At 44.5% G+C, this 17,998-nt stretch overlaps 1 protein-coding gene across 1 annotated transcript in view; it reads left to right on the top strand.

Annotated features, from left to right (window-relative positions):
• Nucleotides 1–17,998, top strand: part of coro7 (coronin 7) — a 105,364-nt gene that overhangs the window by 20,827 nt on the left and 66,539 nt on the right. The window contains exons 8-9 of the mRNA XM_070980792.1: nt 9,443–9,526; nt 10,322–10,404. Coding sequence (XP_070836893.1) covers nt 9,443–9,526; nt 10,322–10,404 — 167 coding nt within the window. The remainder of the gene's footprint in view (nt 1–9,442; nt 9,527–10,321; nt 10,405–17,998) is intronic.

Raw genomic sequence — 17,998 nt, 5'->3', positions numbered from 1 at the left:
GCATCATTCCTCCCTCTGCCATTAGTGCCCTTCCTCTGTCCTGCCCCATCTCTGTTTGGATTTAAAGGACCAAGCCACTAAGTGCATCTCTACAATATTCATTGCCTGAGCCTCAACCGCAATAACCATCAAAAACCCCAGAGATCACCAAACATGCACTTGAAATCTCCTCTGGCTCTCTAGTGCTTCTTTTGGACTGAAATGCAGATTCGGGCAATTCAGTGGTCCCGTTAATCATGTTAGTTCCAGGAACCGATTAGCTCTGTATGATGCTCTGATCCAAGACCAGCCTCTGTGACCTTGGATGGTTTTCCCAGAGGGAGGCCCCTGCCAGTAGGCACAGTGCAGTTGGTGCCAGTCCCCCCACAGTGTGGTGCGATTGGGTTCAATCTGTTGTCCCCCTGGCCCCAGAGAGGGGTGACCACATCCCAAGCTGGCACAGTTGACTGGTTGGATCAGTGACTGTGGCCACATGGCCCAATTAGCACCGTGGCTCAATAATCACAGCCTTTCTACCACTTCAGTGTTTCGTTTCACTTAGCAGGGCAGTTAAACTGATTCGTTTGCCTAGCCCGGACCAGAAATCACAATGCAAGTCTGCAGAACTGCATCCAAAACCTAGTTTTGAAAAACATTAAGGAGGACTCAGAGTCGAGATTGGAAAACATTTTATGACATCCTTACGCATGGCTCAATTCAGTTTTTACACCACTAGTTTAGCTGGCTTTTTTCTGGATGCTTTGAGAGTCTGAAAATAAATCTCCCATCCATCTATTATGCTTGGGCAGATGACCTCTTCTTGTCTATAGTCATCCAAAGTAAGCAAAATAAAAAACAAGTGATCCTTGGCTAGATCTGTTGAGCAAATTATTGTGAGTGGATAGAAAACAACCTGCGCTGGCTCAGGCTGGGTAATGGTTTTTACACCTGCCCCTTCAGATTCCTTAACGAACGCACATGCTGGATAAGATTACTCCTTCACCACCAATAGCCATGCAGTTTTACAGAAGTGGAGCCCATTTTTATTTAGGCGATCCGAAAAGTGATTGAACTTAAATGCGGCTGATTGAACAGAGACTGCAGCAAACACATGAGTGCAGCAGCAGCAGCAGCGGCAGTGGAGGTATGGTCGCATAGTGCCAGCTCTTGAAAGCCTACACTGGTGAGAAAGCGGGGCCTCCTGCACTGCGGCTGCAGACTGCTTGTACATACAACGTCCATTTTCCTGCCTGTATTTTTAGCCACTCATGGACAAACCACACATCTACTCATTGCAGCCCCTAATCATCTCTCTTACCTATGCCGTAGTTCTCTTTATATCTCTTTTCTTCCTAGCACATGCTCCTTCTTTTTACTTCTATCATCCACTATCCAAAAGGGAACCAATCGCTTGTTAAACCCCCTTTTTTCCGTCTACCTCTTTCTCCCTCTTGATTTATTTTTCCATGGGGTAGAATGATTCCTACGGCCGGTATTTTTTCCTGCCCTCTTAAAACGCAGTGTGACGTCTTTGTGGCAGGCAATCGGTGGCAATTGGTCTCTGAGAAAGTCTCCATGGTTCACAGAAGCTGAGCCAGCTCTCTGTTCTGTCAGCCAGACGTGTAATTACTGATACGGACATTGTTAGTTGTTGTTGATTAATTGAGTAGTTTATTACCAGAAAATGAAAAGAAAATGGCAAAAACTCCCTGATTCCAGCACCTCAAATGTGAAGATTTACTGCTTTTCTTAGTTTTATGTGATAGTATCTGAATCCTTCATAATATCTTTGGGTTTTGGACCGTTGGTCCAACAAAACAAGACATATGAAGACATCACAGAGGATACATTTTCCTGACTAAGCCATTGATTTTGAAGGTAGTCTGCTCTATTACTAATAGTTAGTTGCAGCGCATGTGAAAATAAGAATTTTATTTATGGGTAAAATGGGGCTTTCAGGAGTTAACCTGTAACAACATTCATGACAGCATTGCACCTGTCACCTTATAGCGTTGGAAATATAGGATATACGATACATAGGACTTGCAGTATTTGGCGAGTGTGTAGGATGAAATTGAGGAAATCCCCTCTTCATCCCCATAAGATTGATGTGCCTTGTGCATAAAACCAAGGGTTCAGTAGTCCCAGTTCTTTCACTATTCACCTCTCTGCCCGTCTCTGCTTCCTGTTTTTATCCCTCCACCCCTGTTCCCATTAAAGGACTAGTGTGTAAGACTTAGGGGGATCTGTTGGCAGAATATGGCAGACATTCATGAGTACAGTATGTTAGTGTACAGTCACCTGAAAATATTTTTGTTACCTTACAGTCAGCTCTTTATATCTACAGAGGAAACCGGTCTTCTTCCGTGGACTCTTGCCACGGTGCACAGCCATGTTTCCACAGCAGCTCAGAATGGACAAGCCAAACTCTGGCTGGCACCTTTTACGTTTCTCCCAAGTTTCTCAGCTACCGTAGGTAGCTGAGAAACTCTCCTGCATGCATTTAAAGGGAGTGATGAAGTAAAGGGTATTCGGCTGCTTGCAATTAGATCCCACTAAGGACTACACACTGGACCTTTAATGCTAAGAGACAGAGCGCAGGGACAGAAAAGAAAAAATCAAAACAACTGGCCCCTGGTTAAAGACTTCTGGATATCCCATTCTAGCTGGATGCTATATTTAACTGGGGATCACTCCAGTTCCTATCACTAGTCCCTCCCTGGGGGCGGCAGGTCTCTGATCTCTGTAGAGCAGATCTGGCCCCAAACCTGTGCTCATTGTCCTGTTGGCTCACATCTCAGCTAGATTTTACTGCACGGTGCTTTTCACTTGCTGACACAAAGGAAATGAGACGGGGGGGAAAGAATGACTGCAGGCAAAGCAAATATGAAAAAAGGATGATGGCAGTAACAGTCTGGGAGGTGAATCAGTAGAAGGCAGACTTAGCTGAGAGTCTGAGCTACATATTGGTTATTATGTATTTTAATGTTTCTACCACAGACTTGCATGAGGAGATCGCAAGCACTGTACAAGTCTTGTTCATCGTGAGTTCAAGGTGTATGACCAGCGAGTGTCAGTGGGTCACTTCTCAGATTTGTGCTATTACAGCTGAACGGATTTACTCCATGTTGTCATTTCCTTAGATTACATCCCCTGCCCTGATTCTGACCTTGCACATTGATTTTCATCTTCAGGAAGAGAGAGAACAGAGGAAGGAGAAGTATGGAAAAAAAAGAGAACGGCTTGTGGCGTCTGGACTTTTTGGAGAAATGAGCGAAATGTAAGATGGTTTCAATTAATAGGAAAAAAGAAGCAGTAGGCGGCGAAGGAAATGAAAGAATGAAATGGCTGGTTTGATTTCTATCTTCTACCCCCTGTAGTTTCCTCCTTCTTTTGCCCCGTGCTTCTGTAAAGTCAGAGTTACATTCAAGATAGTGAATCCTGACGTAGAAATACAGTTTAAATGGCCCATGAAGACGGAGCAGGATGAAGAGAACCCCAGTAATTGCTGAAAACACTAATTAGCCATCCATGAAAAGGCTGACAGGGAGCCTGTTTTAAGGGTGATGAAAGCTACAAGGCAACCGTTATTGATTAGAGGAGGGGAAATTAAAGGAAAAGAATGATGGTTCTATGAGAGCAGTGGAAAGACAGAGAGGGGAAAATGAGGAGCAGGTTGAAGAGCTGAGTGGCTGCAGCTGGAGCGATGTGTGGTGCAGTGTTGTCTGTTACACTCTGCACAGCAAAACAAGGACAGCGACTGTTAGAGAAGCTGCAAACAGACTCTCAAACTGAAATCTGTTTCTTAAAGGAAGCTTGAAGTTTGGGAAACAGATTATTTTGCTTTTTTGCCCACTGTTCAATGAGAATATTGATGCCGTTGTCATGTCTGCAAGATAAATATAAAGCTACGGCCAGCAGCTGGTTAGCTTAGCATATGCAGCTGATACACAAAAAGATGCAAAGACAGACAGAAATAGAGTCAGAGGGAGAGACGGAGCGAGATGCAGAGATTGTGATCGTTCCCATATGTGCACGCAGACACCTGATATTCGTCCCGGTGGGTGAATCAACATTCTCCGAGAGTGACACAGATGTGCACTCCGTCTGTTGAAGTGCAGAAGTTAAATATCTGGGGGAGAGGGACTGAAGGAGATGGAGTGATCTGTATTTGTTTATATTGGGAGAGGATATTTAATAGACATATAAAACCATAATTGGCCAGACTGCTGACTGGCACTTTCCTGTCTGTACGTCTCCGTCTGAGCAGTGTTAAACCTGTCCGGCATCATTTGACTTTGATTTGCATCATCATGGCCAACATCCTTTCATCCTTTTGTTTATATTCTCTTTGGCCATTCCCTCTTTATGTCATCACACGTAGTTCATTAGCAGTCTGAGCAATATTTTCCCATATCTCGATGCAGACACCTGTGCTGGTAATATGCTTTCCCAGATGTGATGTCATTTCCTCTACTTCCTCGACTGTGTGTGCGAGCCAGTCACTCAAACAGGTGTAACTGATTCTTTACACCTCCTGCACATATTTTATCAAGTCGTGAGCCATTTCTCTTTTCTCTCCGTCCTTCTGTGCAAATTCCATCCGGTTGGACCCTTTGTTCCGCCGCTAAGGAAAACATTTGTCTTGTTTTTCTTGTTCTCCTTTATCGCCCACCCCCTCTTATTGCCTCCCTGTTTTGAAGTGTGTCATGATCGATTTGTTGCATGTCGGTAAAGTTGAGCCGTGAGCAGGGGGTTCCAGGTGAATGGAATTTAAGTTAAATTTATGGCTGCAGAGGAGAGATACAGTTTGGCAACATTTATATACAAACACACATAAGGTCCAGATGTTATGTCCTCTGGCTGACCTGGAGCCTTTATAGCGTTGTAGCTCTCTAACGGCTGCTTTACGCTTCCTTAAGTTCAATCACTCTTTAATGGGAGAAGGGTGGGCGGAGGCAATTGGACTTGTATCAGTCAGGCCGCCTAGCCCTGATGACATCTTCATCAAAAGGCTCAGAGCTGCACGTGCCTCCATATCCGGGTGAAGGATGACATCATAGCTGTCTCCCGTGAGAGACATCAGGCCGGTTTATTTGCCTCCAGCCTTGGAGCTGGTTGGCTCAGGCAGCGTAGAAGGCCTGAGGGATGCTGTAATGGCAAAACTAAGCCTGTCTGCTGCAGAGCAGGTTCATAGAAAGGTGACATATTTTTATCTCCCTCTTTTTTTTAATTGATCTCCTCAAGGAGACATTCGTCTTTTTGTCCTCCCCACTCCATAGACGGCTCTAAGCCTTTTAAAGCTTCTGTAGAGTCCCAGTTGCCTTATTAGCCATGCTCGTGGCATGGCTCTAGGGATGGCAGTGTCGGTCTGTCTGGTATCAACTGAAGCGTCTCATCAGCTATTCGATGGATTGCTATGAAATTTTGTACATTTAGTGTTTGTCCCCAGAATTTTCACCGACTTTTATGATCCCCTGACTTTGTGTTACCAGCATGTTGACAGTTTGGGGAATTACTGAAATGTCTTGACATCTGTTGGATGGATTGTCTCGAAACTTGGTGCACATATCCATGTGCAAATGCTAACATGCTAACATGCTAAATAAAGATGGTGAATATAGTAAACACATCTGCTAACATTAGCATGTTAACATTGTCATTTTGAGTGTGTTTGCATGCTGATGTCAGCAACATCAAGTACAGCCTAACAGAGCGGCTAGCGTGGCTTAGTGTGTTTCAAGGCTTATCAAACACTAAGTCACGGCACAATGGTTTGTAATATTCACAGACAGGATTTTATAACTCTGGAAAGTTACCAGGGTGCCAATTATTGTATTTCTTTGTTATGATAAGTGTGAGGTAAACGGTAACCCTGCACTGTGCTGGCACCTCCATAGAGCACAATTGGACTGGCTTTATTCAGATGAATGAGAGGGCTCTGTTTGGCCTTAGGTTTCTTCACCTGTGAGGCTACTTTTCAACTCATTAGAGAGTAATTATGATGAGGCGATGGGAAAAACACAGACATCACTCTGACGCTCTGACTCAGCTGGCGCTCAGCGATAGATCAGCATGGCTGAATATGGCAAAAAAAAAGTGATGATGCAGAATTTGCGCTGCTTACTCTTGCATGTAATATGAACACAGTCTCCTGCTGTTTGCCATAAATATGAATCAGACGCCACATGTTTAACAGACCCTGAGCAGATTAAAATAGTCAGCGCTCCGCTTGCTCCTAGTTTGGTCAGAGTGCCACCTCTGCATTGTTTTGCCCCTGGAAGGAAATTAGCCAGTGGGGCCGGTGATGAACAGACCAATGGCAATGAATTCTCTCCATGTCTGTTTATACTGCGCTGGCTTTAGCCTTTCTCCTTCCCTCACTCTTCTCTGATCTATTGCTTTTTTGGAGGTCTTGGTTTACTCTGGACCTCACTTGTACATCTGGGCTATTTTTCAACCAACTCACTTGCAGGGACTTATCAAGGCAAATATGAGTTCAGTTACCTGCACGAGGCATACCGGCTGACTGCGCGCTGAAAAATGATCTTGAGTCAAGACTTAAGTGTTTATTCATTCCAGGACTTATTATCAACTCTGTCAGTGCTTTGGTAGTGTACCTTCTGAAACGTGTTTGAGAGCCAGGTCAGTAGAGTGTTTTCTAATCCCTCTGAGTGGATAAAGCTATTTAGGAGCACACCAGGAGCCAGAAAACATCTGCATTGCATACAGATGGTGTCAGATGAAACGCTGGTATGGACAAAGACGCATCATCCCTGAGAGAGGCGCAGGAGTGCACATCTGAGAATTTCCTTCATAAAACACTGATTTGATGTCAGTGTGCACGCTCAACATATGTAAGGATGTCAAGTCCTCTCATAGCTGAGTACAATAAATTTGGTTTCAACCACCAGTTTGGCCTACAAGCACACATTCAGTTGACTGCTTATGATTTATGGGTTGTTCTGTTTCACTGACAGGGATGGTTCCAGCACAGGAGTCTTGGAATAAGCTTTATATTCTGAGGAAATAATCTTCAAACCCTTTCAACTCCAAATTTAGAGGAGATTTATATCCATTTCACCTCTGTGTTTCCAGGAAGGAGATGTGTGGTATGAACTGTAGCCAAAATAGCTCAAAAATAGGCTTAGTTGCTTTATTTCTGAAAGTTAGATAAGAAGGTTGATACTACTGTCTTGTGTGTGTTATGTATGGACCTCGAGCCAGGAGGTGATTAGCTTAGCTTAGCATGAAGACTGGAAGCAGGGGGAAACAGCTAGCCTGGCTCACTGAAGAGCTCAAAATCTACATACTACTTCTAAAGCTCAATAATTAACACATTGTGTCTTGCTTTTTAATTTGTACAGAAAGCGGAATGTAAAATGACCAGTTTTGGGAGAGTTGTGGGTTGTTTCTGTTACTTGGAAAACATCAGCTGGGAGTCTTATTGTCACAGAGAAGAAGCTGCGCAGAAGCCCTGGGTGGAAGGACGAACTGCTGTTTGTTATTCCTTTGATATGTGTTTGTGATTCCTTTTAAAGCAGGTGAAACGGCAAGGCTATGTTTGTCAAAATCAATTTTTACATGTTCTGTTTTGTTCATTTGCGATATAGTCACCAGTAGCCCAAATGTCACTTGGGTATTGGGTTGTTACAACAGTGCACAAACTAAGCAACGTGATCTTTTAAGATGCTGCATGTGCTTAGTCACCGCCCCGAGCGGTTCCAGATCAAGAAATGATTCATGCTAAAATTAGGGCCACATTTCTACATAGCTTGATCTACTAAACAATATAAAATGCAATTACAGCACTCCTATGGGGAAGGGAGTGAATTGCTAAAATTCCTTTTGATTGAAATCAATAAAACAAGCAGCAGTTCCACACACTAAAAAATGACCACCCGCATCCTCCATTTTCTTCTGTCCTGAGAACTCCTGCTTCACACGCAGCGAGCGAACACATGTGTGTCATTTGACTGTCTGCGTGCACTGGAGTAAGAAACACCCTGGAGAAGATTTGGGAAGAGCAAGCAGCGCTGAATTGTCTGATTTAGACAGTTGAAAGAAGTTCAAATAACCAGACCATCCATTTTTCCTTCTCAGCAGTCGTTTCTCAAACCACCAGACCCAACATGTGGCAACAGCGACGCTAGAAAGGAGAGAAGAGGAAGTGGGGTTTGACTTGGAATTGATAGGGCCCACATGTGTGTCTCACAGATTTAAAATTTCTGTGCTCATCCCTTTTAGCCCAACTGTTACCTTCAGCTCTTCCCATTTGACTCAATCATAGTCCTACTGTACGCTAATGGAGGCTGTGCAGAGTCCTGTTACCCTGTAGCCTACCTCGTGTTCAAGGGTGCAACATGGCAGCTCAAATTCCCCCCATTTGTTTTTGCAATTTGTCATCTGCGCCCATTTAACAGTGACTTGAGAATGAGGCAGCACACTCCTGTGGAGAGCTTGCGAAAATTGAGCCTTAGAAAATAAGCTTCTGTCCTCTCGCCGTGCACGGACATCCAGCCACGCTCCTCAGGGTGTGCGCTGCCATAAAAATGACAACAGCAATTTGGGGAGACACGGTGGACAGAGGGGCGAAAGGCTCCCGTTCCATGGAAACTTCACCGCTGACCTCCGTGCCTTATGGAAAGCTCAGTGTAACTCTAGCATTAGTACACAGTTACCAAGGGGCTCACTGACTAACTGCGGCTGTGAGACATGAAAAGAGCTCAGACCTGACAGATAAGCTCTTAACAGCATGGTTTTAAGGCATTTTAAAGCCCTGGTTACTTAGGAGCCACACTCTTCAGTAGCTGATTGACAGCGTTTGAGCCAGCCTTGTGTATCTTGTCTGTTCTTTTGTCCTCACTCTCATAAATACAGTTCTTCTATGACTTCACTCAATAGCAGCACAAAATCCAGCACATTAGCTCGCTTCCATGGCCCCCTTCCACTTGCCTCTTGCTCATCGATTACATGTCGTCTTTACAAACATTCTCTCGTTTCAACACTTGCAGTTGTTTTTAGCTGACGACGTGTCGTTCGCATTTGAAGACCACCCATCAAAGCCACGGCAGGGCTGTTTTGACACGTATTCCCCTTGGAAACGGCGTAACAAAGCGTTAGCACCACGAACACAGACGCAGTGTCACAGTTTGGTAACCTAAGCTGCACTTGGGGCAGAAGTCACCTTGTCTGCTACATCAACAATAACAAGTGCTCCTTTCATGGGACAAGTCCTGTTCTGTCCAACCACAGGGATCTGTCAGAGGCACCTGGGAGAAGTCCTGGCTGTCTTGCTTCCTTCCTGTCTCTGTCTCTTTCTCTTCCCTTCAAATCATTCACTCATCACCCCCCTCGTTATCTTGAACTATACCTCAATTGACTTCAAGAAGTAGTTCAAGATGTAACTCATTTGTCTTATTTTGTCATCTGATTTACAATTTTTGCATTGTTTGTCCCACAGAGTGCCAAGAGCCTTCAGAGCAACAAGGATTCAAGGATCCTGTGGGCTAAGGAGGACTTTTTAGTCACCACCGGCTTTGATATGGTGAGAACCTCGAAGGCAGAGCTTGTTGCACGCACTTGTAGATCTTGCATTGAGCAGGAGTCCTGTGTTTCTAATGTGTGTCATTTCGTCTAATGTAAGACGCGTGTGTGTATGTGCTCGGGTTTTACCTGTGCGAGTTTGTGAGGACCAGCACAAATTTCAGTTGCTGTTATCGACTTTTTTGTGCCAATATTTATTGTTAAGATGACAATAACGGGCTAATTCATTTTTCCTGCACGCACTGAACACTGATTAACTTTTTAAGGAGGAATGCAAATGTTTAACGTTGTTTGGCTCCTGAGCTGTGAGCTTTCTCAGTGTTATCAGTTCAGATTCACTGGCTGTGCCTGAAATGACTCTATTTACTAAAAGCCTACAATATTTACTTTCTGCCATTTTAAGTGTTTAACTTCTAAAGTATGAAATTTGCTTATTATATAGTGTCATCAAAAAATGTTAACAGTGGAATGAAACACGCTCAGTATCACGCACATACTGTCTGCGTTGCTTATGCTTCTGAGATAACAGAAGGGAAATCGCCGTTATGGATTACAGCATCTGTCAGCGATGGCTCAAAATCATGAGAACTACTCAGCAAATCATTTCAAAACTGATGAAGCAAAATAGACACGCACCGAAATGTGAAATCCCTAAAATAACAATGCTTACTAATTTGTTTATCTGACCTTAGTGTGTATGCTCTGTCTCATTTAATGTGTCTCATCTGTTGGTATGAATATGTGTGCTGACGTGTGTTTACAGTGCTTAACTTCTCATGTTGTTGTGTGTGTGTAGATGCGTAGTCGGGAGCTGAGGTTTTGGGACAGGAGAAAGCTGAGCTCTTCGCTCAGCTCGGTGTCACTCGGCACTTCCAGCGGGTGAGTACTTCATCAGCGTGCAACCCGCGATAACTGACACTGACCCTGTTGCACTTTAATGCCTCGCAGTGAGATGGCGAGAGGTCATGTGTCACAGTACAACGTGTGACTGTGTGCATGTATGATTTGACATACTTGGCATGCAGTTTATGTATGTGGTATGAGAACGTTGGTCTATGGTATTTACATATATGGGATAATATACGGAGGGCCTCAATGGGTTGTGAAGCTTCCTTGTAGCTGTATGGCTGGACAGGCACGCAGACCTCCCAGAGCTCTGACACTGTCCCTCCACATTCCTGCCATTTCCTGGGTCAGAGACACACACAGAGACTCATATCCTCTCTCAGAGGAGGAAAGAGTGTGTGTATGTATGTGTGCTCTGTGTCCATATCCACTGCGAAGGGTCAGGCAATGGCAGTAGACACATTGACACTTCAGCTCCACCGCTTGTCGCTTTCTGCTCCTGACCTTTCACAATCACTCCGTTTATTTTTCCAAACACGGCTGCCGAGGGCCAGAGGAGAGCGGGAGCGTGGCCGGGCTCCAGAGAGGACGGGAATGAAAGGATGGAGGACGAAAGGGAACAGAGAGGGTGGGAGTGAGGATTCCTTTGTCAGATCCAGCTCATGCATTTTAGTACTATTATAAACAGGTTGGCGGGCCAAGTCATTCCAAACTAGAGCAGAGCGGACTCTGCCAAGCGATTCAGCATTCTGTGGTGGATTGAACAAATTTATTACCTTTATTATTACTGTAAAAAGGTAGAGAGGTAGCTGCACAGAGCACTCAGAGTGGTGCTTTTGTGTTGGCTTTCTGTGATGAGGCTACATTTGTTCTTCGGCACAGGTATTTAAGAGTCTCTGTGAGCCCATGTTTGGTTGCGGCAAAGAGCAGAAAGTGTGGAGATATACAGTAAAATGTAAATGGAAGCGGTGTCTGAGGAATGTCATTGTTTTTTTCCTTCACTTTGGAATCTCTGTGTGTGTGTGTGTGTGTGTGTGTGAGAGAGAGACATTTAGGAGTTGACACAGTGGGGTACTAAATAACAACCTCCACTCTCCCTCCTCCCTCTGCCCTCGTGCTCGCCACTCATCTCCATTTCCTCCACTTCCTCCTTCATTTGAGTGAGACAGATAGCTGCCTGTCTGAGGGCCTCTGGAATCCATCGCATTGTTCGGTGCCAGCATATTTTTCATGGAAATGGAGGATATCTGATGCCACTGATGCCACGTTTTTTTTTTTGTTTTTTTTTCTTTTCACTTCCTATTACCAAAGCAAATATGCGTTTTTGGGATATTCAAACTAGATTTCTGGAAAAACTCCTCCCAGAACACTCACATATACAGCACATCAGGAACTGGGTGTCTGCTAAAACCACAGAAGACAGTGTTAATTAGTTCATTTTATTGGAAGGTTTGTCTTCGCAGTGTTTACTCAGAGTCTGCAGCCGCTGTGTTGCGGTGGGTGTGATGATGGTGCAACTTGAAGAGAATGTCCGTGTAATGTGAGGATCTCCATCAAATTGTCCTCCTCATCTGGTGACAAGCTGTTAAATGTTCCTGATGTCTCGTTACTCAACCGCTGTCTGGTTTTCTAGGTGTCTGTCCATACTTCCTTCAGTCAGCCGAAGAGCACACCATATTGGATTTATTTAACAAGTTTAATTTGCTTTGAATTAGAGAACAGCCCTTTGGTTTCCTGGATTTGGATACTAGCTCAATGCTTTTTCAGCTTAACATAATTGCTTGGGTGTGTGCTGACCCATCAGCAGTGTGTCCTGTATTAAATCACTTCGATCATGCTATCATATGCTGGGATGGCGTGTCATCCCTCCAGCTATCACTCCCAAAGCCACATCCTCCCCAGACGCCTGCAGGCCAGCACTGATAGAAAACAGGTAGGCACTCAAATGACAGATGAGACCTTGCCCTTAACTGCCAATCTGACTTTTCCGCTTCCTTCTCATTTCGCACATCTACTTTGCCGCAAGATATCTGTTAAAACAGTTATATTAGACTTTGGTACAGCATTTCCATCAAGTTTTTGTGAATTTTACTCTTTATCCGTCACTCGCCTCCTCCTTGCTTCTTGCCCCGTTAAACGTAGCTGCAGCTTTGACCAAGGTCATGTCTGGGCTTTTGACCCAAGCTGCTGTTGCAGACCGAGGCTCCATTCTTGTCTGTTTATCTCCACAATGGGAAGCACTTTGAACACTTTCAACAACACTCTTGCCTCGTTCAACAACAAGGCTCCAGGATTTTATTTGGGGAGGGGGGAATGCAATCGTTACTTCTTATTCAGTCATATCATCTAAGCGTTAACCAAACACTTTACGAAGCTGAACAGCTCCTAGACGTAGCCTGCAATCAGCAGACACTGATAACAGAAATGGCTGGCCTGTTTCGAGGTAATCAGCAAGGTCAAAATGTTCGTTTACTCAGTCTTGCTGTATCTTTTTTATCAATGTTTTATAATGCAGCTGGGGACTAGAGGCTCGTGTCTGGGCCCCCTTCCACTCATGCTAGCCACTATTTATTCAGGATCTCACTGTGCAGTGTAGTTTCTTAGGCAAAGGCACCACTCTGCTGTCATTCATCTTGTTTCCTTCTGCATCAGGCTGTCCTCAAGTCCCCTCTATCCTTCAGGGTTTTAATTCTTTGTGTCTGCTTTGTTATGGTGAGTTTTCTGTGGATAATTTTGTTTTAGTTCAGCGCTGCCTCAGTGAATGCCTCTGGTGTATGACAAGGCAGCGATGAAAAAGGCTAAATGCAATAATCAAAAGGAGACTTTGGCTCCATTTTTCTCTGCACTTGATAGATTGACTTGTGCCACTGTACATGAGCAGCAGAGGAAGCTCAGCGTCAAACATCCATAGTGGGGCATTTCCTCCCTGTCATTTTAGGCCTGAGGTACATATAAAGATGGATTTGTTCTCCTTTCTTCTCTGTTTTTAATTAAAAGGGCCGTGGTAAACATGGTGTGTAATCGGAGCAGCGTGCTGGCTTGTATCAGGTTAGCTGTGCTCGTCCACAACATTCAGTAGGACTGTTTTCTTTGGAGTGTCACAACATAAAGAGGCCCGGGAGCATGTGCCAGTAAAATGGGGTTGTGGGCGGAATATAATTTGGATGGAGAATAATGGAGGGGAAATGTTTATTTTTTGGTTGGGTTTGAAATGTAGACTGAAAAATGGAGGCATGGAGGGTGATGAGTCTGAGTGGGGTGTTTTTAACTGTGCAGAGGTAGCTATTACTGCATGCCCGTTTTCCATGCAAGCTGCAGATCTCGACATTGGAGAACAGCGTGGATCTCTGTGTACCGCTCTCTCCCTCATACTCTTCCCGCTATAAACCTGAATTATAATAATGACTTTAATTGGGCCTCTAAGCCAGCTGCAATCAGTGAACTTTACAACTGGGCACGATTGCAACCAGCTTGCCGTGTAAATGCTTGAGACGTCACGATAATTATCCATACTCCCCCACTTAAGCAGCTACGCACATTCACCACACTCGGTGTTAACACAGCAAAGTCTTGATGATGCGTGCTTGTATAGTAGCTTGTAATCGTGTCATAAAGCTGACAGTGAGGTCTCAGAGGGTCCGGTTGGTTAGAATTCAACATGATAAAACTGTAACCTCAGAGAAAGCTCTGGCCTTAACCCCTGTAATTGTCCCATGTCGCTACCAATGTTCTGCTCCTCTCCTCAAGCACATGAGGACGTACAAGTGGACACATGTAGGCCTGTGCGCACATGCATCTTGTATTACTCCTCATCGTGGCGCACCTCGGCTGCTCTGCCTTTTTTCTGCCGTGAGGCTGATTAAAACGGATCGCTGTGACCCAGTGCCCAGCAGTATCCACCCTGCCGATTGGAGAGGACATGAGCGTGTCCCTGGAGAGCCGACCCCTCTGGTTTCTCAGCCCAGTCACGGGTTACACAAAGAGCTTGCCCTTTGAGGCAAGCACTGCTGACGGACTTTGCTGTTAGCTGACAGAGAGCTTTTGCGGTGGATGCATGGGAGTGCCCCAGGTGTGATGCACGTACTCACACCCTCCATTGCCTGTCCACAATCTATTTCTATGTGTTTTCTTACCAGGGTCGTGCCTGGGAGCAGGGCCCAGTCATTGGGTGTAATTGAGCCAAACTCCCTTTAATCAGATGGATTGAGAAGAGGCCTGTGCCTCAGAAGGGAACCAGCCTTTTTTACAGAACAGTCCCCCCTTTCTCCCACCCAGTCCTAGGCGCTCTAAAATCAGTCCCATATGAAGGCTTTCCTGTGGGGATTAGGTGCAGCTGCAGTACCGCGAACCAAACCAGACCAAAAAAAATACCACAGAATGTTTGAACGATCGTTTGACCTTGCTCCTTTCTCAGAGTTCACTTTCCAAGAGCGAGTGGAGCTTCGTTGTTTGGGCCCAGCTCAGAAATCCATGTTTAAGGTGGAGGGAAAGACAAGACTACAATATTCAGATGATCCTTAGGGGTAAGCCGACAGTTCAGCCGCTGCACCCCCTCTCCAGCATGGCCTTGGGGGAGGGAATAGGGTAAAGATGTGACCGCACACACACTGTCAAAAACCTGAACTTTGCGTTCTGACAGTTGAAACATGGTGTCTGGAGTCTGTTAGTCATTTGAGGTTTCAGTTTGTGATTCAGTGGAGGGGGAGTTTGATCAGGAAAAGAGGATGAATCAGGGAGCTCTGAAATCCCCTTTGCATCGCCTCTCTATGAGCTTTTATGGGCTTTTCGTGGAGGCTCATGTGGCAATACCAAGCGTCCTTTACTCCATAACACCTCATTGGAGAAGTCCTCTGTTTCTCTTTCAATCCCTGTGACCAATGAACAAAGCAATATTATCCCTGGGCCCTGTTAACCTGTCAAAACGTACAGCCATTGTCCTTCAGTGAATCCTTTCTTTATCATTATCTGGCCACTTATTAGTCTTCCTGTCTGTTTCCATTTGTCCCCCCACTCCTCCGATTCTCACTCTTCTTTCTCTCTTATCCTGCACAGACGAAATGGAAGGAGGGAGCTGAGTTTTTGAAGGTGCTGGTGTCTGGGATTCTAATTAAGTGGGGTTTTTTTTGGGTTGTTTTTTTTTAGAGCAAAGCCTTATGGAGCCTTTCAGAACTGGTAAAAACACATGGAAGTATGTGGAGCGTTTGGCAGGGGATATTTAATATAATTCACAGAGGGTTTTGATTTCATCCCGCAGGTATGTGCTCAGCACTCCAGGGATCAGAAGGACCCTTTTGTGTGAACTCGCCACAGAAGGAAAATAGAAAAAACCTCTCCCTCCCACCTTCAGCTACCTCCTTCCTTCCTACCTCCCCTTCTCTTCTTCCATTCACCTTTATTTTCTTTTTTTGGTTTGGATTATACTTTCTAAGACTAAACTGGAGATGATTTGTCAAGAGAAGCTGCTTTGCGTTACGTGGCAGTTGAGAACGTCTTAATGCTGTTAAGGTAATTGCGCAAATGACTTAAAACTGGATGGCTGTTTCTGGAACCTCGCTCTAGTCTGTCTCCGTTTTTGGAGTTTGAGACAGTGTCAGACTTCACTTTCCATCCTTAACAAAAACAGCAGCGGAGTTGCACTTGCAGCTGCAGATATTGCTTTTCTCCAACATCTGGAAAAATGTCCTTTTTCCTTTTTATTAAAAATGCACTGGCAATAACATTTGGGATCTTTGCCCCACCAAAAGCCTTCGCACTACTTTGGGCCATCCCAAGTCCATTTCAGCACTTTTCTCCCTGCTCAATGGGGTAGATATCCAGTAACTGAGCGTCTGATAGAGATGCGAAGAAGGCTGAGTTGGCAGAAGATGCCAAGTGGAAACAGCACAGGCCATTATTCACAATACATGGATGTAATGCTTGGAGAAAAATAAATACACTGTTATTAAGTATCAGTGCAATGGGATACTGTTTCTGCAGGAGCCGCAAAGGCAGGTTCAAGGAGATCCTCCAAACTAAGAGTAGCTTGTGCGAAAATCCACAAGGTTGTCTTCATGCCCCATTTGTTATATAATTATCCTTAATATCTTCACTGTTTTCCAAGCCTTCTGCTGTTCCTCTCTCTATTTTCTTATTCAATTTGTCTACCATGTCTTGCTGTCTTTCTGTTTTATGCCTTCGTATATGCTCCCCTCTTCTTCTTCCCTCGCTCTCTTTCAACACATGCGTTTGTTTTACAAGGCTCATGATTGTCCCTTTCACGAGAATCAGGAACCGTGGCGCGGCAAAGCTCCCGTTTTTAAATCATGCCTCGCTTCTGGACGCCAGTCACCTCCTGGATGCGTGCCAGCTCTCTCTGCTGTGGTAGAAAGAGCAATTTGAACGATGGAGAGAAGTGTGTTTCCCATTAGCAGAAGGTTTCCTCTGCCCTGCACCCCACCCACCCCCGCCCTGCAGCCTGGCCTCGAATGCTGCCTCTGGGACTGCTGCAGATTGGCAGCACGTCACTGCACACCTCATAGCCTTACAAAGAATAATGAAGCTACAAAGTGAGTGATAGAGAGATTGTGATACTGATGCGCACATAATTCATACAATATGTACAGACACATGGAGGGGACAGAGATGGATAGACCCTCTTAAATTATACAGTCCAAGATAAAACCAAGATAAAACTTGTGGTAGTTCTGACCTGCAATGATTTGTCAACATGGAAGTCCATTTGATCAGAAGTGGTTGAAGCCTTCGATGTAATCCATAAATATTTGACACGTTTTATGTGTTGGCTCTGTTTTCTGGATCGAAAAGTGAATAAAGCGCTGACTTTCAGCTTTAATTTGAAATGGTTTACATCAACGTCAGATGAACTGTGTGGATATTCCTTCAGTTTTAGTGAGCCAAACATAATTCAAACACATTTGGCCCTAAAAATGACTTTTTTCACATTGGCTTTAAAATCATTGTCCTGCTGCATCGTGATTTATTATTCAATGCGTTTAAATGCATTTGCTTACGTCTCAGAAGGCCACATGTTTCTGTATAAGTGTGCATTCATCTTGCTACTGCTGTCAGAAGTGAGCAAGGCCAAACGCCACATCCCCCATGTTGGACAGATGAAGTGGTATTTCTTGGATTCTCCCATCACTCTTGTTCTGTACATATTGATCTTTGTCTCATCTGTCTATAGCATTTTCCTCCAGAACTCTATAGATTTCTTACTGCACTAATGCAAACTGTAACCTGGCCTTCTCATCCTTGAGGTTATGTTAAGAATAGTTCTTGATCCGTCTACGCCCTGGAGAGAGTTGATTATTTGGACAGTTGTAAAGGGTCTTTTCACCGGGTTGTTTGTTTCTTCATTCTTATAATGCACTTAACAGCTGTTTTCAACATACCTAATTGTGGTGTTCCAGACTCATGATGGCTTCTTTCTTCCACATAACAAGCAACAAATGTTGACTCCAATGAAAGTGCCGCGCCTAGAATCAACTCTAACCTTAATTCTGTTGTGTGTGAACCAGTGCTGAAGTAAAACACACCTGCTCAAGAGATGTTTGAGCAGCCAACTTTCTCATTACATTTAGTTTAGTACCTGGCAACTGAACACCTTAGTCATCGTTTCATTTCAAAT

Source organism: Chaetodon trifascialis, chromosome 15 (assembly GCF_039877785.1).
Source record: "Chaetodon trifascialis isolate fChaTrf1 chromosome 15, fChaTrf1.hap1, whole genome shotgun sequence".
In the NCBI taxonomy this organism is placed as follows: domain Eukaryota; kingdom Metazoa; phylum Chordata; class Actinopteri; order Chaetodontiformes; family Chaetodontidae; genus Chaetodon; species Chaetodon trifascialis.
The sequence above is the reverse complement of the archived record's forward strand: the minus strand, read 5'-3'. Positions and strand labels throughout refer to the sequence as shown.